The sequence below is a fragment of the Melanostigma gelatinosum genome (assembly GCF_949748355.1).
Source record: "Melanostigma gelatinosum genome assembly, chromosome: 6".
Lineage (NCBI taxonomy): Eukaryota > Metazoa > Chordata > Actinopteri > Perciformes > Zoarcidae > Melanostigma > Melanostigma gelatinosum.
Window position 1 is genome coordinate 28,682,542 of NC_136639.1, and position 27,078 is coordinate 28,709,619.

The 27,078-nt window shown below is 44.3% G+C and overlaps 1 protein-coding gene across 1 annotated transcript in view; it reads left to right on the top strand.

Moving 5' to 3' along the window:
- Positions 1–27,078, top strand: part of cacna1ba (calcium channel, voltage-dependent, N type, alpha 1B subunit, a) — a 192,766-nt gene that overhangs the window by 131,874 nt on the left and 33,814 nt on the right. Inside the window, exons 29-39 of the mRNA XM_079270837.1 lie at positions 2,463–2,623; positions 2,711–2,848; positions 3,222–3,423; positions 4,092–4,256; positions 4,618–4,728; positions 4,809–4,892; positions 10,374–10,490; positions 23,288–23,353; positions 23,506–23,597; positions 25,204–25,354; positions 26,664–26,791. Coding sequence (XP_079126963.1) covers positions 2,463–2,623; positions 2,711–2,848; positions 3,222–3,423; positions 4,092–4,256; positions 4,618–4,728; positions 4,809–4,892; positions 10,374–10,490; positions 23,288–23,353; positions 23,506–23,597; positions 25,204–25,354; positions 26,664–26,791 — 1,415 coding nt within the window. The remainder of the gene's footprint in view (positions 1–2,462; positions 2,624–2,710; positions 2,849–3,221; positions 3,424–4,091; positions 4,257–4,617; positions 4,729–4,808; positions 4,893–10,373; positions 10,491–23,287; positions 23,354–23,505; positions 23,598–25,203; positions 25,355–26,663; positions 26,792–27,078) is intronic.

Consider the following 27,078-nt stretch of genomic DNA (forward strand, 5'->3'; position numbering starts at 1 on the left):
CAGTATTATGTACAGTATTATGTATAGTATTATATACAGTATTATGTACAGTATTATATACAGTATTGTGTACAGTGTTATGTACAGTATTATATACAGTATTATGTACAGTATTATATACAGTATTATGTACAGTATTGTGTACAGTATTATATACAGTATTGTGTACAGTATTGTGTACAGTATTATATACAGTATTGTGTACAGTATTGTGTACAGTATTATGAACAGTATTATGTACAGTATTATATACAGTATTATGAACAGTAGTATGTACAGTATTATGAACAGTATTATGTACAGTATTATGAACAGTATTATGTACAGTATTATGAACAGTAGTATGTACAGTATTGTGTAAAGTATTGTGTACAGTATTATGTACAGTATTGTGTAAAGTATTGTGTACAGTATTATATACAGTGTTGTGTACAGTAGTATGTACAGTATTGTGTACATTATTATGTACAGTATTGTGTACAGTATTATGTACAGTATTGTGTACATTCTTGTGTACAGTATTGTGTACAGTATTGTGTACAGTATTATGTACAGTATTATGTGCAGTATTATGTGCAGTATTGTATACAGTATTATGTACAGTATTATATACAGTATTATGTACAGTATTGTGTACAGTATTATGTACAGTATTATATACAGTATTATGTATAGTATTATATACAGTATTATGTACAGTATTATATACAGTATTGTGTACAGTGTTATGTACAGTATTATATACAGTATTATGTACAGTATTATATACAGTATTGTGTACAGTGTTATGTACAGTATTATATACAGTATTATGTACAGTATTATATACAGTATTATGTACAGTATTGTGTACATTATTATATACAGTATTATTTACAGTATTATATACAGTATTGTGTACAGTATTATGTACAGTATTATATACAGTATTATATACAGTATTATATACAGTATTGTGTACAGTATTATGTACAGTATTATGTACAGTATTATATACAGTATTGTGTACAGTATTGTGTACCGTATTATGTACAGTATTATGTACAGTATAATGTACAGTATTATGTACAGTATTGTGTACAGTATTATATACAGTATTATGTACAGTATTATATACAGTATTGTGTACAGTATTATATACAGTATTATGTACAGTATTATATACAGTATTATATACAGTATTATGTACAGTATTATATACAGTATTATGTACAGTATTATATACAGTATTATGTACAGTATTATATACAGTATTATGTACAGTATTATATACAGTATTATGTACAGTATTATATACAGTATTATGTACAGTATTATATACAGTATTATGTACAGTATTGTGTACAGTATTATATACAGCATTATGTACAGTATTATATACAGTATTGTGTACAGTATTATATACAGTATTATGTACAGTATTATATACAGTATTATGTACAATATTATATACAGTATTTTATACAGTATTATGTACAGTATTATGTACAGTATTATATACAGTATTGTGTACAGTATTATATACAGTATTATGTACAGTATTATATACAGTATTATGTACAGTATTATATACAGTATTATGTACAGTATTATATACAGTACTATGTACAGTATTATATACAGTATTGTGTACAGTATTATGTACAGTATTATATACAGTATTATATACAGTACTATGTACAGTATTATATACAATATTATATACAGTATTATATACAGTATTATGTACAGTATTATATACAGTACTATGTACATTATTATATACAGTATTGTGTACAGTGTTATGTACAGTAGTATATACAGTATTATATACAGTATTGTGTACAGTATTATATACAGTATTATGTACAGTATTATATACAGTATTATGTACAGTATTATATACAGTATTATATACAGTATTATATACAGTATTATGTACAGTATTATATACAGTATTATGTACAGTATTGTGTACAGTATTATATACAGTATTATGTACAGTATTATATACAGTATTGTGTACAGTGTTATGCACAGTATTATATACAGTATTATGTACAGTATTATATACAGTATTGTGTACAGTATTATATACAGTATTATGTACAGTATTATATACAGTATTGTGTACAGTATTATATACAGTATTATGTACAGTATTATATACAGTATTATGTACAGTATTATATACAGTATTGTGTACAGTATTATATACAGTATTATGTACAGTATTATATACAGTATTATGTACAGTGTTATATACAGTATTGTGTACAGTGTTATGTACAGTACCTCTCAATGCAGCTTAGTCCCACTCAGGTTAATATTAAACCACATTCACATTCAGGCCATGAGTACAATGTCAGCATCCTGTCCAACAATCGATGATAATTCATCGATGATATTGTTGAACTATATTCACAATGATTTCCCACTCAGCCCTGAATCACATGTGTGTGTGTGTGTCTCTGTGTCCTCAGGCGGTGTTCGACTGTGTGGTCAATTCTTTGAAGAATGTGCTGAACATCCTCATTGTTTACATCCTCTTCATGTTCATCTTCGCTGTTATTGCAGTTCAGCTCTTCAAGGGGAAATTCTTCTACTGCACAGACGAGTCCAAGGGCCTGGAAAAGGACTGCAAGTTGGTCTAACCCCCCCCTCCTCCTCAGGACGTATTTCAGAAACCTTTCGGACATCGGTGCTTTATTTATGCCTTCCTGTCTTCCAGAGGGCAGTTCCTCGACTATGACCAAGACGAGGTGGCCGCCATGCCCAGAGAGTGGAAGAAATATGAGTTCCATTACGACAATGTGCTGTGGGCCTTCCTCACCCTCTTCACTGTCTCCACTGGGGAGGGCTGGCCGACGTGAGTGCAGCTGACTTGATTCCCTCATAGATGTAAGTCAAGTACTGGTGAAGGGGTTTGTGTGCCCCACTGACCCTGGGAGCTCCTGGTAGGGACTCCCACGGCCTCGGGGGAGGAGCCACACCAAGACAGTTTATCTGACCCTTTATGAATCGGCCAAAAGCATTTGAATCTCAGCCACTCTTTCAGCTGAGGCCAGAGACTAGATCTAGCTGCTCATGAAGCCACCTGTTCCACTGGTCCGCTGGTGCTGTTACGACTGTTGTGTGCATCTTTGTCCTGAGTTTCAGTCTGTCTGTGGCACTGGTACCCTGGAGAATACCATCACAGGCTGGATGTGTTACGGTTGTGTTGTGCTCTCCTCTCCCTGCAGTGTCCTGAAGCACTCTGTGGATGCTACCTTTGAAGACACGGGTCCCAGTCCAGGCTACCGGATAGAAATGTCCATCTTCTATGTGGTCTACTTTGTGGTCTTCCCATTCTTTTTTGTTAACATCTTCGTTGCTCTCATCATCATCACCTTCCAGGAGCAGGGAGACAAGGCCCTGTCTGAGTGCAGCTTGGAGAAGAACGAGGTAAAGCAGAGACATGACCACAGCTCTGAGCTTCATGCTGTCAGTGCTGCTTACACGATGCTCTTATCACTGCCTTCATCAACCGTTTACCTCATTCTGCTGGATATTCCAGAATGTTACAAACAGATTAGCATGAAGCATTGGGGAAGGTTTGTCCTTCATAGGAGAACTTGTAATGGTCGGAGATGAAGGAGACTAAGGAGCTCATGTCCTCTCAGATAGAACCAAACACGTGGTGTGCTGACTGGTGATGTGGCTTAAATACGTCTACAGTTTGAGTGAACCTCGTTTCATACGATATAAACACATCACATAGTTAGAGAAAGGAAGCAAGAAACAAGTCAAGATATCAAACACAAGTCACAGCCTATTGTGGTAGAGTAGGATTGCCTGCTCTACAACATGCTGACCTCTGAGTGAGGCTAGTTTCTTGATGCTTTGGTCAAAGGACCTTTGACAGAACAGTCAAACAGTCTCACAGCTGCTGTGGACATACAGGTTGGTGGAAAACCCTCATCAACGAGAGGAGCACATGACATGTTGTTAACAAAGCTTCTTAATGCACCTGGGACCAGAAGCCAGTGCACACTTTGAATGATCACGAGCAGGAGACTGAGTTCCTATCAGATAATGCAGACAGTGAAGCTGATGTGGTTTCTCTCTTCCAGAGGGCTTGCATTGACTTTGCCATCAACGCCAGACCTCTGACACGCTACATGCCCCAGAACACGCAGTCCTTCCAGTACCGGATGTGGAAGTTTGTGGTCTCACCTCCATTTGAGTACTCCATCATGATCATGATCGCTCTGAATACCATCGTGCTCATGATGAAGGTAAGAGCTTCTGAAGAAGATGTTAATTGTACGACTGTCATTTGAAGTCAGTCCTGGACTCATCAGCGCAGGAAAGAAATTGTTTAACATTTTGAGCTGTATGTTCAGGTTGATATGCTCCTGTTGTGTCTGCACAGTAAATATAAAGCTACCGCCAGCAGCATGTTAGCATAGCAAAAGGATTACTGCAAACAGCTAGCGAGGCTCTGTCCAAAGCTGACATCCAAACATAAAGCCATGTGTGTAATGGGTGGTTCTGATGGCCAGCAGCTTGGCTACTGTAAGTCAACAAGTTGCTGTATGTATATATATATATATATATACATACAGCATTCATTTTCCCAATTCATCTGCCCTTCAGTTCCATGGAGCTCCAGACTTCTATGAAGCGATGCTGAAGAACCTGAACATCGTCTTCACCACTCTCTTCTCTCTGGAGTGCATCCTCAAGATCATTGCTTTTGGTCCATTGGTGAGTAACATTTATGAAAAAAAATTTAAATATTCGGACAAATAAAGAACAGCCGATGATTTTCAACTGCTGTTCCTCAGAGCTACTTGAAGGATGCCTGGAACGTGTTTGACTTTGTCACAGTGTTGGGCAGCATCACCGACATCCTGGTGACTGAAATCAATGTAAGAGCAGCCGGGACACCCTCTGCACACCACACCTCCGCCGTAATGACACCAGAGAGACGCTCACATGCAGCGGCCCAGACAGCGCCGAGCGTCTCTTGCCGTCCTCCATTAAGCTTTCTGTGTACTCGCGCGTGGCACCGCAGCTACGAGCGCGCACAGAGTTCATCACAGTGTTTGTTACATTATTCTCCAAAGGCCAGAAGGCGTACAAGCACAATGTACTGTGAAGGAGCAAGAAGACAACCAGAGTAAGCGGCAAAATACCAAAAACCAACATAAAGTGTAAACTCATATTCATGGACTACTTAATGTCCTTTATCCAAGCCCTGTGAAGAAAGAAGTCAAATATTAAATGCAGTAAATTAAACAATGGTTGAATATCCTGTAAATAATTAGATCTGACTGGAAACATATTTACCCAAATGTAGATTTTTAAAAACCCTCCTGTTACTAAAGCATGAAGAACTCTTCAGACATGTTCATGTCAGTAAAGTGTTTGAACGTCTGGTGAAGCTCTGAGCGCACACAGCGAGCACCACGACAACCTGCAAGCTGTCGTCGTTCTTCGCCGTGGAGAGGCTGAACTCAGCTTTGGGATTGTTATTTTCATGCTGATCTGTGATTGGCCAAAACAAAATAAGAAAATGAGGCTCCGGGGTAGGACACACCTGGTCTGCACACCTCTGTATTGAAGGTGTCAAAGTGGAAGGACAGCTTAACGTTGGAGCGACAGTAACATATTAGGAAATACTCAAAAACATCCATTTGACTTCATATAGTTTTCATCTGGACTCTTGTTCGGCCTTTACAACAGAGTCCAATTCTCCTTTTATTGATCAGTAGCTCGCTGACGTACTTTCATTCGCCAACGCAACAGTTAGCTTGTAGCCCTGAAGTAGCAGAGCAGTGAACACATTACACAGCCTGCAATCATTGTGCGAAGAAACTGTGTGAGTCATTGCTTATGCTTCATTTCTTTATTGAACATAAGAAAATAGAAATAAGTGCCAACTAGTGAAGTAATACATATAATTGAAAAGCTTTTAAAATGCTTTCCTGATTAAAGGATTTACAGAATAAACACAAACCCATGCTGCATGCATGACGCTACGCAGCGTGGTCCTCATCCTGTCAGCGGCCGTCACTGACGTGTGTATCTGTTGAACTGGATCAGTTGATGTCGTGCAATGTGACTGTTCCTGTTCTCCATCCTTTCTCCTCCTCTTCCTCTGCTGCCTGTCTCTCTCTCCCTCCACATTTCCATCTTGTTGGTTGTCATCCCCGGTGTTGCCACGCCCTGGCCCCAAACACCACTAGACTACGGTGAGTGGCTTTCTGTTGCCATGTTCTGCTCTAAACGTTTTAATACAGAAGATGTTATGCAGCTCTTTTGAATGTGTTCTCCATCAAGTTAGCGTTGCCCTGTCATGAAGTGAGAGACACACTCAGACCCGGATGGTTGAGAGGCCCAGATCTCTCGACTTTACCCCTCAAACACACAAACACACGCGTGATGGAAATAGTACCTCTGTGTGAAATCACCAAATCACTTTGATATACAAGTCTCAATGGTAGTGTGACGAGGTCAGATCTGTAACATGTCTGTAACATGTCCAATGCAGCACAAGTCTGAACTCAATACTGTATCTATCATTTCTTATGTACCAAGAACAAAACTGACAAAATAAGCCGGATGAGCCACTTATGTGCCAGTAATGTGTTGAGGATATTCATCTGATGTCAGATCTGTCTATTGTCAAAATAGTTGAGATCCCAGGGAAGCGGCTTTAAATGAGGGAATACATGTTCGGTATGTAAATTAGGCTAAAGGGACATAGAGCGTATAATTATAGTTTAACGGATGAAATCTAATAATCATTTTAAAGCAAGCGTGTATTACATAAGAAATGTAAAGTGATTTTAACAAATGTAAACCTGATAATAATAATACGTGTATCTGAGTATAGTGCAGTCTGAGTGTAGAAAGTACGTAGAAAGAGGAAGTAAGCAGGGTGTTGGCTTCAAGGGATGGGGAAATAACGGTGGTTGAGAAGAAAAGACACAAAGCACAATAATGATGAAGGATGAGATCAATAATCATTTTATAAGCAAATGTGTACTAAGTAAACTGATTATAACAACTGTAACTGATTATAACAACTGTAACTGTGATTATGATAACTAATCTGTGTTAGAAATGTGTGAGTGTAGGAAAAGGGGAAGTGCAACAGATGTTGAACACCCAGACACGCGCAGAGCTTGATTAAGTAAGCGCCCAGACAGGGAAGTTGGGGTGATTTCCTCATGCACACACACACAAAATGTAGGTACTTTTCGAAGCACATGCACCAAATCAATGATGTCATGTTAATCATGGGCTGAGGGAGGACGTGTTGAGGAAGAGAGGGGAGAGACGGGAGGGGCAGCCCAAAAGTGTGATAAAAGAAGTAACTTGCAAACAGCAAGACGAGAATTCACGATGAGACGCCGACCGAGCCATCCATGGAGAAACACTGGACCTCGTTCGACAGCCGCGTCTGAGGACTTCGTCTCTGTTCACGGAAAGAAGACCGCCATTCGTGGACAAAAATTGAAAGACGGAGAATCACCTCTCCCCCCTGCTTGACTTTAACAACTGGACAACGGATGGACACAGCCGCCTTAAAGACTTTGTACTGAGCCTTGAGGATCGCTGAACGGACTTTGTTTGCCGCGCAGGAGGAGCCTGGGGGGTCTGGCCGAACCTTCGCTCCTAAAAACCCCAAAAGGATTTTTTATCACATCGACAATCCAGCTCCACCGAACCGTCTCGGCATCTAAAACTAATGAGTATAATCTAAGAAGAAAATTAAAGTAACGAATCAAGTTTAGTAACATTTAATGTGAGCTGTAGCTTAACCCTTGCTAACTAACTAAATATAACCTGCAATAAATATCTAATCTGCATTTAAAGTAAAATTCTCAAGTGCATTTATTTGCTCAAGTAGTAAAAGTTCCTCGTGGCAGTAAAAAGTTAAATCCATTGTATGTCTAACAACTGAGTTCTGTAAGGTTATCCTAGAGACCGAATCCACTTAACAATCCCTTACGGTTTTAGAAGTAATCCTAGCCGTTAAAACCTAACCTGGCATTTACCAAGAGCACGGATCCAGAAGAGGGAAGCTGCCATAACCGACGCGACTGGTAGGAGCGCCCGGGGTCAGGGTGGCCCCTCGACCGAGTGCACTCAGACCGGAGGAAGCAGGGTAGACGTCGGGAGTAACGGCAGTTAGAAGAGCCAGGCGAGTTCCCTCGCAAGAACACCAGCTCGACAATCTTTTAATAGAGAGCTGAGTCAGTAAGTAGCCCCGTATCGGGCCAGAAGTACCCCAGGATCTAACACTATAAACATAACATATTGCCCCCGTGTGGTAAATGGGGGAAATAATGATCCCAATACAACCACAATAACCAGCAGGACTCCCTCCTGTCTGCATCCAGCTGCATGCATGAAGGTCCAGATGGCGCAGTGGATGGCGGCCTTGGTATTGCGCTCTGGTACCGTTTCTGTTTTTGTACATTTTTTTCTCTGACCACATTCGGCAAGGAGGAACGTTTAAACATCTGACAGTCCACAGGCCAGACGTGTTTGCTGTTTTTCATTGAACCGGAAGGTTTGACAGAGCTGGTAGTTGGAGGAGCAGCGGCTCTGCTGACGGGGAAGCGAGCAGCAGCAGTCCTTAAACTGTGAACTGCGCTTCAATCAATTCATCCGCTCTCTGGCCATCAAGATGGATGAGCTGCTGCTACTCAACAAAGCAAACACGGACTTCATCAGATCCGCCGCCCGGTGCTTCACTGAAAGCTGGCTCGGTCAGCACGTCCCGGACAGCGCACTACATCTGCACTACACCTCCAACTCCTCCGAGTAACGCCGCTGTCAGGGAGAACTAGGGGAGGAGGAATCTGCTTCTACGTTAGCGAAGGTTGGTGTACAGATGTCACAGTGTTGAAGGAATTAGAAACACTTTCCATAGACTGCAAACCTTTTTATTCACCGCGGGAGTTTTCCTCGTTCATCCTGGTCGGTGTTTACATCCTCAGGCCTGTTAGTGAGGCGCTCATTGTTCTTGGGGACTTCAACAGAGCAAACCTCAGCAAAGAACTGCCTAAATACAGACATATGAAGTGTAGCACCAGGGACAGAAACACTGGACCACTGCTACACTGTCATAAAGGATGCATATCGCTCTGTCCCTCGTGCAGCTCTGGGACTCTCTGATCACCGTCTGGTTCATCTTCTCCAGACCTACAGGCAGAAACTAATATCTGCAAAGCCTGAGGTGAAGACTGTGAGGAGATGGACTGAGGATGCAAAGCTGGAGCTACAGTCCTGCTTTGCACTGACTGGAGTGTTTGTGAGGCTGCTGCTGGATGAGCTCACTGGCACTGTGACGTCGTACATCAGTTTCTGTGAGGACATGTGTGTGCCGACTAAAACCTTCTGCACATACAACAATAAACCTGGTTCACTGAGAGACTCAGGCAGCTTCGTCGGGCTAAGGAGGAGGCCTACAGAGGTGGGGACAGGATCCTGTACAACCAGACCAGGAACACACTGACGAGGGAGATCAGGGTAGCTAAGAGGAGCTGCACTGAAAAACTGGACATGAATACTTGTGCAATTAATGACAACAGATAGCCTGCACTCCAATGGGCCTGTAGGGACCAGTGTGTGTCAGACTTTGCCAGAGATGGTTATCTGGTCAGTGCCTGTCTTTCTTACGAGCTCCGCTTGTTTTGGTCTGAAGTCTGATGATGAAGCCCCGCCCCTACTGAAGCCCTTCCCCTATGATGATGAAGCCCCGCCCCTATGATGAAGCCCCGCCCCTACTCCGGCAGCTGTGGCTCAGAGCAGCTCGTCTTTCTGTCAGAAGATCGGCGGATTGGCGGATCGGCATTACTATCGTTTTAGGATCGACTCAAAACTAATTGCAAACCTAAATATCTGATTGCATCATAGATTCATGCGTAAATCTCTGATGCACAGTTCAGCTGCAGATACAATTCATTTGATTCATCTATTGGAACCTTGTAGACTGTTATCTCTGCAAAGCATATGGTTGAACTGATGAACGCCTTCTTCACGTCTCAACCTTGGACCCAGATTACAGGAGAGTCGTAGTTGTGATGTATAAATAGTTTAACTAAAGTCACAAATGCAGAAACAAACTGTGAATTAATGCAATACATGATCAACGACACAAATAAGTAACCACATGACTAAAACATCAGCACAATAAGATGTTTTCTTTGGTTAACTGTGTTATTGATGTGACAGAATTCATCTGAGGTCTGTGATTGGATGGTTAATGTCTTGACAGCTGGCCCTTGTATGGTTCTACTCACTCACACTGGTCAAAGGGAGTCAGCATGTCACTGTGCTGCTTTGTAACCAGCTGAAGTTCTGAGGGGTTCTGATCCGTCTGTGTCTAACAGGACCGGCTGCTGAACCTGAGCTTCCTGAGGCTGTTCAGAGCTGCTCGGCTCATCAAGCTGCTGAGGCAGGGCTACACCATCCGCATCCTGCTGTGGACCTTCGTCCAGTCCTTCAAGGTGCTCACGCACATCATCACATAAACACTGACATGTGCACTTTCACAAACACACACCCATATACAGTAACTTGTGTGGCGGCGGCTGGACCAGTCAGTACAGCGTTTGGACTGGAGAGCAAGGCACTGAAGCCCTAAAGTCAGAGATGTACTTGCTTTTTACGACACGATGGCTGCCTCGCAAATCCTGTGTCCATGTGGTGGAGCATTGGTTGTGCACATCCTGAAGGTGGAGATACACTGAAGTCCTATTCATCTTCTATGGAGAGCAGGAGATCCTGCTGCGCGTAGCAAGATGGATACATTCGCACAATCGTGACTCGACCTCAACTTTATGCAACTGAGGTCTGTCCATCGCAACCATGGAAATATCAATTCAATTCAATTTATTTTGTAGAGCCCAAAATCACAAATTAGCCTGAGAAGGCTTTACAATCTGTACACATATGACATCCTCTGACCTTTGACCCTCACATCAGAACAGGAAGAACTCCCCAAAAACCTCTTTAACGGGGAGAAAAGAAAGAAATAACCCCAGAGAGCAACAGAGGAGGATCCTCATGTGTACAGAAAGAACATTACAGAGTTACAACACATTCAATGCTTATGACTTATAATGAGAGCAGTAAATTACGACAACTAATAACAACAGCAGAAGTGGATACAGTAGAATAACAATGATAACAAAAGCAGTAATGGTATCGGCAATAGTAATGCAACTGCTAACAATAATGGTACTAGCAGCAGGTGTCAGCAGGGCCACAGCAACATGAACCAGCCCTAACTATAAACATGAGCCAGTCCTAACTATAAACCTGAACCAGCCCTAACTATGAACATGAACCAGCCCTAACTATAAACCTGAACCAGCCCTAACTGTAAACCTGAACCAGTCCTAACTGTAAACCTGAACCAGCCCTAACTATAAACCTGAACCAGTACTAACTATAAACCTGAACCAGCCCTAACTGTAAACCTGAACCAGTCCTAACTATAAACCTGAACCAGTCCTAACTGTAAACCTGAACCAGTCCTAACTATAAACCTGAACCAGTCCTAACTGTAAACCTGAACCAGTCCTAACTATAAACCTGAACCAGTCCTAACTGTAAACCTGAACCAGTCCTAACTATAAACCTGAACCAGTCCTAACTGTAAACCTGAACCAGTCCGAACTATAAACCTGAACCAGTCCTAACTGTAAACCTGAACCGGTCCGAACTATAAACCTGAACCAGTCCTAACTGTAAACCTGAGCCAGTCCTAACTATGAACCTGAACCAGTCCTAACTATAGACCTGAGCGAGCCCTAACTATAGACCTGAGCGAGCCCTAACTATAAACCTGAACCACTCCTAACTATAAACCTGAACCAGCCCTAACTATAAACCTGAACCAGTCCTAACTATAAACCTGAGCCAGTCCTAACTATAAACCTGAACCAGCCCTAACTATAAACCTGAACCAGTCCTAACTATAAACCTGAACCAGCCCTAACTATGAACCTGAACCAGTCCTAACTATAAACCTGAACCAGCACTGACTATAAACCTGAGCCAGCCCCAACTATAAACCTGAACCAGCCCTAACTATAAACCTGAACCAGCCCTAACTATAAACCTGAACCAGTCCCAACTATAAACCTGAACCAGCACTAACTATAAACCTGAGCCAGCCCTAACTATAAACCTGAGCCAGCCCTAACTATAAACCTGAACCAGTCCCAACTATAGACCTGAACCAGTCCTAACTATATACCTGAGCGAGCACTAACTATAAACCTGAACCAGTCCTAACTATAGACCTGAGCGAGCCCTAACTATAAACCTGAACCAGCCCTAACTATAAACCTGAGCCAGCACTAACTATAAACCTGAACCAGTCCTAACTATAAACCCGAACCAGCCCTAACTATAAACCTGAACCATCCCTAACTATAAACCTGAACCAGCCCTAACTATAAACATGAACCAGTCCTAACTATAGACCTGAGCCAGTCCTAACTATAGACCTGAGCCAGCCCTAACTATAAACCTGAACCAGCCCTGACTATAGACCTGAACCAGTCATAACTATATACCTGAGCGAGCACTAACTATAAACCTGAACCAGTCCTAACTATAGACCTGAGCGAGCCCTAACTATAAACCTGAACCAGCCCTAACTATAAACCTGAACCAGTCCTAACTATAAACCTGAACCAGCCCTAACTATAAACCTGAGCCAGCCCTAACTATAAACCTGAACCAGCCCTAACTATAAACCTGAACCAGTCCTAACAATAGACCTGAGCCAGTCCTAACTATAGACCTGAGCCAGCCCTAACTATAAACTTGAACCAGCCCTAACTATAAACCTGAACCAGTCCCAACTATAGACCTCAACCAGTCCTAACTATATACCTGAGCGAGCACTAACTATAAACCTGAACCAGTCCTAACTATAGACATGAGCGAGCCCTAACTATAAACCTGAACCAGCCCTAACTATAAACCTGAGCCAGCACTAACTATAAACCTGAACCAGTCCTAACTATAAACCCGAACCAGCCCTAACTATAGACCTGAACCAGTCATAACTATATACCTGAGCGAGCACTAACTATAAACCTGAACCAGTCCTAACTATAGACCTGAACCAGCCCTGACTATAAACCTGAGCCAGTCCTGACTATAAACCTGAGCCAGCCCTAACTATAAACCTGAACCAGCCCGAACTATAAACCTGAACCAGCCCTAACTATAAACCTGAACCAGTCCTAACTATGAACCTGAACCAGTCCTAACTATAAACCTGAACCAGCCCCAACTATAGACCTGAGCGAGCCCTAACTATAAACCTGAACCAGCCCTAACTATAAACCTGAGCCAGCACTAACTATAAACCTGAACCAGTCCTAACTATAAACCCGAACCAGCCCTAACTATAAACCTGAACCATCCCTAACTATAAACCTGAACCAGCCCTAACTATAAACATGAACCAGTCCTAACTATAGACCTGAGCCAGTCCTAACTATAGACCTGAGCCAGCCCTAACTATAAACCTGAACCAGCCCTGACTATAGACCTGAACCAGTCATAACTATATACCTGAGCGAGCACTAACTATAAACCTGAACCAGTCCTAACTATAGACCTGAGCGAGCCCTAACTATAAACCTGAACCAGCCCTAACTATAAACCTGAACCAGTCCTAACTATAAACCTGAACCAGCCCTAACTATAAACCTGAGCCAGCCCTAACTATAAACCTGAACCAGCCCTAACTATAAACCTGAACCAGTCCTAACAATAGACCTGAGCCAGTCCTAACTATAGACCTGAGCCAGCCCTAACTATAAACTTGAACCAGCCCTAACTATAAACCTGAACCAGTCCCAACTATAGACCTCAACCAGTCCTAACTATATACCTGAGCGAGCACTAACTATAAACCTGAACCAGTCCTAACTATAGACATGAGCGAGCCCTAACTATAAACCTGAGCCAGCACTAACTATAAACCTGAACCAGTCCTAACTATAAACCCGAACCAGCCCTAACTATAGACCTGAACCAGTCATAACTATATACCTGAGCGAGCACTAACTATAAACCTGAACCAGTCCTAACTATAGACCTGAACCAGCCCTGACTATAAACCTGAGCCAGTCCTGACTATAAACCTGAGCCAGCCCTAACTATAAACCTGAACCAGCCCGAACTATAAACCTGAACCAGCCCTAACTATAAACCTGAACCAGTCCTAACTATGAACCTGAACCAGTCCTAACTATAAACCTGAACCAGCCCTAACTATAAACCTGAACCAGTCCTAACTATAAACCTGAACCAGCCCTAACTATAAACCTGAACCAGCCCTAACTATAAACCTGAACCAGTCCCAACTATAAACCTGAACCAGCACTAACTATAAACCTGAGCCAGCCCTAACTATAAACCTGAGCCAGCCCTAACTATAAACCTGAACCAGTCCCAACTATAGACCTGAACCAGTCCTAACTATATACCTGAGCGAGCACTAACTATAAACCTGAACCAGTCCTAACTATAGACCTGAGCGAGCCCTAACTATAAACCTGAACCAGCCCTAACTATAAACCTGAGCCAGCACTAACTATAAACCTGAACCAGTCCTAACTATAAACCCGAACCAGCCCTAACTATAAACCTGAACCATCCCTAACTATAAACCTGAACCAGCCCTAACTATAAACATGAACCAGTCCTAACTATAGACCTGAGCCAGTCCTAACTATAGACCTGAGCCAGCCCTAACTATAAACCTGAACCAGCCCTGACTATAGACCTGAACCAGTCATAACTATATACCTGAGCGAGCACTAACTATAAACCTGAACCAGTCCTAACTATAGACCTGAGCGAGCCCTAACTATAAACCTGAACCAGCCCTAACTATAAACCTGAACCAGTCCTAACTATAAACCTGAACCAGCCCTAACTATAAACCTGAGCCAGCCCTAACTATAAACCTGAACCAGCCCTAACTATAAACCTGAACCAGTCCTAACAATAGACCTGAGCCAGTCCTAACTATAGACCTGAGCCAGCCCTAACTATAAACTTGAACCAGCCCTAACTATAAACCTGAACCAGTCCCAACTATAGACCTCAACCAGTCCTAACTATATACCTGAGCGAGCACTAACTATAAACCTGAACCAGTCCTAACTATAGACATGAGCGAGCCCTAACTATAAACCTGAACCAGCCCTAACTATAAACCTGAGCCAGCACTAACTATAAACCTGAACCAGTCCTAACTATAAACCCGAACCAGCCCTAACTATAGACCTGAACCAGTCATAACTATATACCTGAGCGAACACTAACTATAAACCTGAACCAGTCCTAACTATAGACCTGAACCAGCCCTGACTATAAACCTGAGCCAGTCCTGACTATAAACCTGAGCCAGCCCTAACTATAAACCTGAACCAGCCCGAACTATAAACCTGAACCAGCCCTAACTATAAACCTGAACCAGTCCTAACTATGAACCTGAACCAGTCCTAACTATAAACCTGAACCAGCCCTAACTATAGACCTGAGCGAGCCCTAACTATAAACCTGAACCAGCCCTAACTATAAACCTGAGCCAGCACTAACTATAAACCTGAACCAGTCCTAACTATAAACCCGAACCAGCCCTAACTATAAACCTGAACCATCCCTAACTATAAACCTGAACCAGCCCTAACTATAAACATGAACCAGTCCTAACTATAGACCTGAGCCAGTCCTAACTATAGACCTGAGCCAGCCCTAACTATAAACCTGAACCAGCCCTGACTATAGACCTGAACCAGTCATAACTATATACCTGAGCGAGCACTAACTATAAACCTGAACCAGTCCTAACTATAGACCTGAGCGAGCCCTAACTATAAACCTGAACCAGCCCTAACTATAAACCTGAACCAGTCCTAACTATAAACCTGAACCAGCCCTAACTATAAACCTGAGCCAGCCCTAACTATAAACCTGAACCAGCCCTAACTATAAACCTGAACCAGTCCTAACAATAGACCTGAGCCAGTCCTAACTATAGACCTGAGCCAGCCCTAACTATAAACTTGAACCAGCCCTAACTATAAACCTGAACCAGTCCCAACTATAGACCTCAACCAGTCCTAACTATATACCTGAGCGAGCACTAACTATAAACCTGAACCAGTCCTAACTATAGACATGAGCGAGCCCTAACTATAAACCTGAACCAGCCCTAACTATAAACCTGAGCGAGCCCTAACTATAAACCTGAACCAGCCCTAACTATAAACCTGAACCAGTCCTAACTATAAACCTGAACCAGCCCTAACTATAAACCTGAGCCAGCCCTAACTATAAACCTGAACCAGCCCTAACTATAAACCTGAACCAGTCCTAACAATAGACCTGAGCCAGTCCTAACTATAGACCTGAGCCAGCCCTAACTATAAACTTGAACCAGCCCTAACTATAAACCTGAACCAGTCCCAACTATAGACCTCAACCAGTCCTAACTATATACCTGAGCGAGCACTAACTATAAACCTGAACCAGTCCTAACTATAGACATGAGCGAGCCCTAACTATAAACCTGAACCAGCCCTAACTATAAACCTGAGCCAGCACTAACTATAAACCTGAACCAGTCCTAACTATAAACCCGAACCAGCCCTAACTATAGACCTGAACCAGTCATAACTATATACCTGAGCGAGCACTAACTATAAACCTGAACCAGTCCTAACTATAGACCTGAACCAGCCCTGACTATAAACCTGAGCCAGTCCTGACTATAAACCTGAGCCAGCCCTAACTATAAACCTGAACCAGCCCGAACTATAAACCTGAACCAGCCCTAACTATAAACCTGAACCAGTCCTAACTATGAACCTGAACCAGTCCTAACTATAAACCTGAACCAGCCCTAACTATAGACCTGAGCGAGCCCTAACTATAAACCTGAACCAGCCCTAACTATAAACCTGAGCCAGCACTAACTATAAACCTGAACCAGTCCTAACTATAAACCCGAACCAGCCCTAACTATAAACCTGAACCATCCCTAACTATAAACCTGAACCAGCCCTAACTATAAACATGAACCAGTCCTAACTATAGACCTGAGCCAGTCCTAACTATAGACCTGAGCCAGCCCTAACTATAAACCTGAACCAGCCCTGACTATAGACCTGAACCAGTCATAACTATATACCTGAGCGAGCACTAACTATAAACCTGAACCAGTCCTAACTATAGACCTGAGCGAGCCCTAACTATAAACCTGAACCAGCCCTAACTATAAACCTGAACCAGTCCTAACTATAAACCTGAACCAGCCCTAACTATAAACCTGAGCCAGCCCTAACTATAAACCTGAACCAGCCCTAACTATAAACCTGAACCAGTCCTAACAATAGACCTGAGCCAGTCCTAACTATAGACCTGAGCCAGCCCTAACTATAAACTTGAACCAGCCCTAACTATAAACCTGAACCAGTCCCAACTATAGACCTCAACCAGTCCTAACTATATACCTGAGCGAGCACTAACTATAAACCTGAACCAGTCCTAACTATAGACATGAGCGAGCCCTAACTATAAACCTGAACCAGCCCTAACTATAAACCTGAGCCAGCACTAACTATAAACCTGAACCAGTCCTAACTATAAACCCGAACCAGCCCTAACTATAGACCTGAACCAGTCATAACTATATACCTGAGCGAGCACTAACTATAAACCTGAACCAGTCCTAACTATAGACCTGAACCAGCCCTGACTATAAACCTGAGCCAGTCCTGACTATAAACCTGAGCCAGCCCTAACTATAAACCTGAACCAGCCCGAACTATAAACCTGAACCAGCCCTAACTATAAACCTGAACCAGTCCTAACTATGAACCTGAACCAGTCCTAACTATAAACCTGAACCAGCCCTAACTATAAACCTGAACCAGTCCTAACTATAAACCTGAACCAGCCCTAACTATAAACCTGAACCAGCCCTAACTATAAACCTGAGCGAGCCCTAACTATAAACCTGAACCAGCCCTGAATATAAACCTGAACCAGTCCTGACTATAAACCTGAACCAGCCCTAACTATAAACCTGAGCCAGCCCTAACTATAAACCTGAACCAGCCCTAACTATAAACCTGAACCAGTCCTAACTATAGACCTGGGCCTGTTATGTGGGAGTTCGCAGGTAGGACCCAAACGCAAGACCACAGGAGACAGAAGTTACTATGAACAGGTTTTATTTCGAATGTGTGAAGGTGTGGAGCCCGTGGTCCGACACCAGAGTGGCAGAGCGACGGTGTGAGGCCCGTGGCTCGACACCGGAGGGCTGGCAGCTTGACGGCGAGAGTAGTCCGTGTCACACAAGGAGGGCAGAGCGGCGGAGTGTAATCCGTACACACAAGGAGGGCAGAGGACGCCACGGGGTTGACGCGGATGAAAGACGGTACGACCTGACAACCCCAGACTGCAGGGCCAGAGCTTATGTAGTGCCAGGAGACTCATTAGTGGGCCCTGAGTCTGGTGTGTCAGGCAGCAGGAGGTGATCAGCTGGAGTGTCCTCAGCTGTGCACACTCAAGGTTGTGGCCATGGGAGGCGTCAGGTCAGACAGGGATCCTGGATCCTGACAGTATCCCCCCCTTAAGGTACGGATTCCAGATATACAACCAGACACAAAAAAGAGCGGCCGGAGGGGGTCCGGAGGAGGGATGGCCCCACATCTAGAAGGCCGGCCAGGGTGGGCGGAGGGGGTACGGAGCAGGGGTGACTGGTGCTGACCGGCCACGGGGCTGCAGAAGAGCCTCGGCCACAGGTGCTCCGGCGGACGGCCGGGCGGGCGGAAGGGCTCCGGCCACAGGTGCTCCGGCGGACGGCCGGGCGGGCGGAAGGGCTCCGGACACGGGTGCTCCGGCGGACGGCCGGGCGGGCGGAAGGGCTCCGGAGAATAGGATGCTGGTGCAGCAGTGGCAGGTACTGGAGGTCTCTGCTGCCCCGCGACGGCAGCGGGCACGGGAGGTCTCTGCTGCTCAGAGACGGCAGCGGGCGCTGCGGCGGCAGGAACTGGAGCTGGCGCTGCGGCGGCAGGAACTGGAGCTGGCGCTGCGGCGGCGGGAACTGGAGGTCGCTGCTGCTCCGGGACGGCAGCGGCGGGAACTGGAGGTCGCTGCTGCTCCGGGACGGCAGCGGCGGGAACTGGAGGTCGCTGCTGCTCTGGGACGGCAGCGGCCGGGACTGGATGTCGCTGCTGCTCCGGGACGGCAGCGGCCGGGACTGGAGGTCGCTGCTGCTCTGGGACGGCAGCGGCCGGGACGGGAGGTCGCCGCGGTACGGAGACGGCGGCCGGGACTGGAGGTCGCTGCTGCTCTGGGACGGCAGCGGCCGGGACTGGAGGTCGCCGCGGTACGGAGACGGCGGCCGGGACTGGAGGTCGCTGCTGCTCTGGGATGGCAGCGGCCGGGACTGGAGGTCGCCGCGGTACGGAGACGGCGGCGGCCGGGACTGGAGGTCGCCGCGGTACGGAGACGGCGGCGGCCGGGACTGGAGGTCGCCGCGGTACGGAGACGGCGGCGGCCGGGACTGGAGGTCGCCGCGGTATGGAGACGGCGGCGGCCGGGACTGGAGGTCGCCGCGGTATGGAGACGGCAGCGGCCGGGACTGGAGGTCGCTGCTGCACTGCGACGGCAGCGGCCGGGACTGGAGGTCGCTGCTGCTCTGCGACGGCCGGGACTGGAGGTCGCTGCGGTACGGAGACGGCGGCGGCTGGGACTGGGGAAAGCTGTGCCGCAGAGGCGGTAGGAACCGGAGCTGGCTGCGGCGAAGAGGTGGCAGGAACAGGAGCTGGCTGCAATGCCGTCCGAATACGGGGAGCCGGAGTCGGCCGGGCCACCGAGTGTTCCGCTACACTTGCTTGGCTCCCTCTCCGGCTGAGAAGGTGCTTGGCCATATAATCAGAGTCCCCCAGAGGGTCAAAAACTCTCATCAGAGCCGCCACAAAGTCCACATAATCCACAGTATTAGGCCGATCAAAACTTAATGTTCTCGCAGCCCAGTCCAAAGCCCTTCCCCGCAGTAATCCAACCACGTAGGCGACCTTGGACCCGTCCAAGGCAAACGTCTGAGGCCGACGGTCAAACACTCGTTGGCAAAGCAACAGGAAGCCCTGGCACTTCCCCAGTGTTCCATCATAGGGAATTGGAGCCGGCACAGGGGATTCCCAGACCGGCGGAGCAAGGACTGGAGGGAATAGTACAGGTGCTGGAACTGGTGGAGACCTGACTGTCCGGGCTAGTTCCTGCACGAAACAGCCAATCCAAGAAATTTCAGCAGTGACACTTCTCACCTCCTCCAGCAGGCTGTTAGGGCCGTACAGTGTAGCTGCTCCTGTGGTTGCTGGGTCCATTATGGTCAGGTCGTTCTGTTATGTGGGAATTCGCAGGTAGGACCCAAACGCAAGACCACAGGAGACAGAAGTTACTATGAACAGGTTTTATTTCGAATGTGTGAAGGTGTGGAGCCCGTGGTCCGACACCAGAGTGGCAGAGCGACGGTGTGAGGCCCGTGGCTCGACACCGGAGGGCTGGCAGCTTGACGGCGAGAGTAGTCCGTGTCACACAAGGAGGGCAGAGCGGCGGAGTGTAATCCGTACACACAAGGAGGGCAGAGGACGCCACGGGGTTGACGCGGATGAAAGACGGTATGGTTCAGAGGAGCTCCGTGGATTGTATCGAGCTGTATTCACTGTGTCTAGCAAGCCACCGGTCGCTGTTTACTACAGCTGTAGGAACACAAAATAAACTGATTTGGCTGTGATTCAACGGCAATAAACCGACAAAAATGGACTCCGAAATAACTACACAATGATGCCGATTTGTACTTGTCTTCTCCGACAAAAAGGGACTCCGAAATAACTACACAATGATGCCGATTTGTACTTGTCTTCTCCGACAAAAAGGGACTCCGAAATAACTACGTAATGATACCGATTTGTAGGCTACTTGTCTTCTCAATGGAGCTCTGATGGATCGGTGCTAGGCTATGCTAACATCGTAGCAGCTCCACCAGCACTCAATAACGTCACGTAGACGTAAATACGGCAGCGTCTATTCATTGTTTGTACCGTATGGTTTACACACACACATGTATACGCATAGTTTGGTCCGGTCTCTGTTGATATGAGGTATCGTAGAGCTCTGGGTGAACACAGACGGCTACAGGATTTATTTCCTGATTCAACAACGGCAGGAAGCCAGTGATGACAGCGGGAGCAACTCAACGCTGATAGGCTATCGCGCCACAGCGTCACGCGATTATGTCGCTGAAGTTGAAAAATTTCAACTCGCGCGTTGGCGATTTTGCGGCGTCCAACGCGTCAACCGCACTGCAATAACACGTCCAACGCGCTGCGCCAACGCAAAATCGCGGCGCGCCAGTCTCATCGCGTCTGTGCATAGACTTTGTATGTAATCTCGACGCGCGTCAAAAAATCAACGCGACCGGTGTGAACGTAGCATTAGATGTGGTGAGTGTGTCTGCCCACCGGACTGAAACTGGAAGCTGGTTCCACAGAAGAGGATCTTGATAACTGAAGGATCTGGTTCCAATTCTACTTTTTAAGACTCTAGGACCCACAAGTAAGTAGTAGAATAACTTCAGTTTTGTCTGAGTTTAACATCAGGAAGTTGCAGGTCATCCAGGTGTTCCTAAAGGAAGCATAAGGGGAACAAAATGGTCCAAGCACAGAACCTTGTGGAACTCCATGACTAACATTGGTCTTCATCGAGATTTCATCGTTTACATATACAAACTGAGATCGATCTGATAAATAGGACTTAAACCAGCTTAGTGAGGTTCCTTTGATGCCAATCAGATGTTCTAGTCTCTAGATAGGAACTAGATACAGCGTTGGAGGCAGGGCCCTGTTCAATCCTATGAAAGTTGCTCATTCCTATGAAAGTTGCTCATTGGCGCATCAATGGGGCCATAGAGCAAGCACGCCGGTGTTTCCTTTAACCACACCGCCCAACCCTCGGTGCAGCCTTGGTCTCATTCAAGTGAACAGAAGAGCGAATGCAAGTCCATGGGAAGAAGTATTTTTGGGCCCAATGGCCCCCTGTGACGGGGCCGGAGGTTGTAATTACACAGTTTTGCCACTTCATAAGATCTGCTTCAAAGCCCAGCCGTTCCTCCTGGAGGCTTGATTTTAAACCGCCAGACTCGCCAAACTCAAAAAGTCAAAAAGTATTTTCAGGAACATATTTTAGTGTACTGTTGTGAAATTAAAAGCTTGTGACAATCAAGCTAAAATATGCAAATTAATACATAGTGTCGAAGCAATGGCGGCGTGATCTCAGATTTAACAATTGAGTAATCTCCTCGAGTCTCGCCGTATTTATTGTTTACGTCTTTCATCATGCGAATCCAGAATCTGTGTGGTTCTCTGGTGTGCCCTCTAGTGGAATCCTTCAGTAACACGTGCAGGGTAGGCAAGTATGAGAAGGATTGTCGATGTCAGGGGTCTCAAACTCCCGGCCAACAAAAAAAACAAAGTTAAAAAAGAAAATCTTTTTTTTATTTATTTTAAAATTAGACTAATAACAATAAAAATATCCCCATAGTCGAAATTATGAGATATAAAGTCGAAGTTATTAGATAGAAAGTCATAACTATGATAGGAAGTCATAATTCTGAGATAGAAAGTCAAAAATATGAGATTGAAAGTCAAAAAGATGAGATTGAAAGTCAAAAAGATGAGATTGAAAGTCAAAATTATGAGATAGAAAGTCAAAATTATGAGATTGAAAGTCAAAAAGATGAGATTGAAAGTCAAAATTATGAGATAGAAAGTCAAAAGTATGAGATTGAAAGTCAAAATTATGAGATACTTAAACACAGTCATAGAAGCAGCTCTTTGGCTGGTTACTGTACATTTAACATGGAAATGTATTGTGAGCACATTGAAGACTACTTTAAACTGAATGCAGAGAGTTATTTAACAATATGTTTACGAGTAGTTACATTTACAACCGGCCCTTTGCGGGCGACCATGATGCTGATATGGCCCGGAGTGAAAATGAGTTTGAGACCCCTGATCTACGTCAAAGCGTGCTTAAAAAAATACATCTCCAGCTGCTGCTGCTAACCAAGGGCAGTCCCATCACACTAACGTCTCTCCACTACAACATGCGTGTGTATGAGTCCTGTGTGTGTTCCAGTCAAGGAGTGATTTGTGGTTATTGTTATTAATGAAATGTGTTTCCTGTCCTTTAGGCGCTGCCTTATGTTTGCCTTCTGATCGCTATGCTGTTCTTCATCTATGCCATCATTGGCATGCAGGTGAGTGATGCCGCTCTGCTGTGGTCACAGAGCTCATGATATTCATATCGTAGTTCACCATTGCAATGTTTTGGCCTGAACGTGAAAAAAACTTAATTTGCACATTGCTGAGACTGTATGAATCCATCGCCCTCACTGTTTCTGTGCTGTAGGTGTTCGGCAACATTGAGCTGAACGAGGACACGGCTATCAATCACCACAACAACTTCCGTACCTTCCTCCAAGCGCTCATGCTGCTGTTCAGGTAGAAGAAACTTTATTCATTTGAGCATGCTATATATATATATATTTATATATATATATATATATATAGAGAGAGAGAGAGAGAGAGAGAGAGAGAGATAATTCAGGAATGAGCAACTGCACAAAAAACAATGTGCTGTTTAACGATGACGTTGGACCAAAACGACTTCATCCTTTTAAAACAGAAACACTCCGACTCAACTGTACGACTCTGAGGCAGCAGCAGAGGAAGATTGCAGCTTGCATCTTTCCACAAAACTGTACTTAAGAGAATTATCAACAAATTACAAAATAAACTAATATCAAAGGTATATTACTGGGTATGCAGAGTGTTACCTTATTATTATTATTTATAGTTTTATTGCAAGACAAGAGACAATACATAAACATGACAACAAGAGGACGACGAGAGTAGTGAGATACAAGCCAGGAAGCATCGCATACTCAGTGTATGGGAGAACGGTGTGATTCAGAGTGTGTGTGTGTGTGTGTGTGTGTGTGTGTGTGTGTGTGTGTGTGTGTGTGTGTGCATGCGTGCGTGCCTGAACCTTTTGAAATGAAAGAAAAGACCATAAGAAAGTACATAAATGAAAGGGCAGATTACATGAATTACAAAATAAAACCCAAAGACAGGAGCAGTACCGCCCCGTCCACTGGCAGCAGACCAGGACCAGGGCACCGTCAGGGAGCTCCAGGGCAGGACAGTAGGATCAGTCAGGCCGGGTCAACCGAAAATGAAATATTGAAATATTCAAAAAAAAAAATTGTCATTTGTATCCCATGCTGGCATAAGAACAGTGGTTAACAGTGTGTTCAAGTTGGATCCAGTAGTGTGACCAAAGCGTTGAACTCAGAGTTCATTTATTAGCTTCTGCAGAAGCTTCCAACGTGCTGCAGTCGTTCTCAGTGGACGGGTTTTCAACATGTGATCTCAGTATACTTCTGAAGAATTGTTCTCTGAAATCCAAATGACGCTGCTGATTGGAGACGTATAGTCCAACACAATTACTGGTTTTCAGACTGATTCTGATGATAAGAGCATAAGTACATAACATAAACCTTTTCTCTCAATCCGATTCTTCCTGTGAGCCATCGGGTTTCAGTGCTTTCACATCAGAGACTTTATCTTTTCATCTAACATAAAGTGGACGGGCTCTTTTGGAAGAACGTGTGCTTCTGAGCACTAATCAGAATTAAGCAACTTTATATCAAAATATTTGTTTAGTTGGTGGATTATTGCTTATTTTGCCATGCTGCTGTCAATCAAATGTGACCAAAGCACACCCTCACCATGCTGCTGAGTCGTTGAGTGTTAAACACTTATAAATAAATCATTTAAATAATGTTTGAGTGTTGCTGATTGAATCGTGAATATTTAATAAATACATATTTAAGCTTTCAGTAAGACATTGATAAAGTAACATAAAACAAGGTTTAACAACCAATCACACTTTGCACATTTTCAATTCAACTTCTGCTGAGTCGGCGTTATCTGACCTTTTCTTTTCCTCATGTAATTAAATCATCGTTTGACAGAATGCGTCCTTGTCTGCGTGCTGGACTTCATGTCTCTTGTTTCTCTCTTCTTCTGTGTTTATGTGCATCAGGAGTGCAACAGGTGAGGCCTGGCACGAGATCATGTTATCCTGTTTGAGCCACCGAGCCTGTGATGAGCGCTCAGGGACCCACGGGAACGAGTGTGGCAGTGATTTTGCCTACTTCTACTTTGTCTCCTTCATCTTCCTCTGCTCCTTCCTGGTCAGTACTGACAGTGAAGGTATCCGCTGTAACTGTTGACCTCACGGATGTCGCATGTGATGCTCTGTTAGGAGTGTCAATAAATGGAATTTGACTCACTTTTAGTTTATTACTATATTTTCAAGTGTGTACGTTTTAGATTCTATAAACAAAGATCAAAGAAAACCTTTTTAAAAATTCTTGTTTAGTGAACTTTTTCAACACATGATACTTTGATGCATTTGAAGGAATAATGTTTGATATCATTTGTATATATCAGGTCATTTCATACAGTGAGTAGCAATACATGGACGATATCATAGTGATCAAGGTTGGGAGGGTTCCTTAAAGATATATTCCACTACGAATACTAATGAAGTCAGTAACACAAGTACCACAAGTAACCTAACTTGATTACTTTCTGTTACTCTTGGATTATCTAATACTAAATATGTAAATGAAGACAGGAGCAAAGAACAATGCTGATGTTTCACTGTTATTTAGCAGCTGTGGACATGCTGTCATCATCCACTATCCACAGAGTTGCTGTTGTGGTTTGAATGAAGCCATCTGTCTTGTATTACGTTAGCTGGACCTGAAGTTAGAAGCGCTTCTCTCAGCAAAGAGAGAATCTTGATGAAATAAAAAGAGCTGATCCTCCTGGTGACGGCGTGCTGTGATGTTCTGCTCCACATAATAAATAACGAGGAAGCATTTCTCTCACTGACGTTGGAGGCCATTGAGTGGCAATGTGCATGCATGTGGAAAGTAGTATATGCTCCTTATTTAAAGTATATTTAAAAAGTGTTCTCCTGCTAGTCGGTAATCTGATTACCTCTTGACTTTCTGTTGAGGAAGTTACCTTTCTTTATCCGAATGCGACTTATGCGACTTCCTGCAAGGCTAATTAGTGAACTACTGTGGATGGCCAGCTACCCGCTAACAAGCTAACCGCTAACAAGCTAGCCAGCCAGGAACATGCTCGCGCTCGTCGTTCACAATAGCTCTTTGAGCTAGCTGGCTTTCTAAAGCTTGACTGGTAGTTAATTCAAGTGACATTTTATTTTAAGCCATGCCTCTTTTGTGAAGCTTATACTCCGACAGAGCAGCGTCATATACAAGTGGATGGTTCAACACAGCTGAAATGCTACAACATAATGCTATCAGGCTCTTTGTTCCTTCAAAGACTGTCTGAGATTTGATGGTATCCACTAGCGGCTCAGCTGCTCATGTCGATGTCATCGAGATCAGTTCAATGAAATGAACTCGTTACTGTTTCATTGCTGCGACCAGGTGAAGGCATAAACTCTACTTCATGGTTGTGTTCCAGATGCTGAACCTGTTTGTGGCTGTCATAATGGATAACTTTGAGTACCTAACCAGAGACTCCTCCATCCTTGGACCTCATCACCTCGATGAGTTCATTCGGGTTTGGGCCGAGTACGATCCGGCTGCATGGTATGTTCTCACCTCCCTCTGGGCCCCAGAGAGCGGCATGCAACGTAAAGTGGGGTGAACAGATAGCCTAACTTTACTCCTCTCTTCCCCCTTCCCGTGAGACTAAGGTGACTAAATGAGGTGTCATACACAAGCCTTGTTCCTTACCTTGTTGTATGCAGTCAGCCCACTGATGATTATTGATTTATTTTAAGCTGTCTTGAACGTTTGTGTATTTATGTGCTTGTTCTTTTCCACAGCGGACGGATTTCCTATAAGGATATGTACAATTTGTTACGCATTATCTC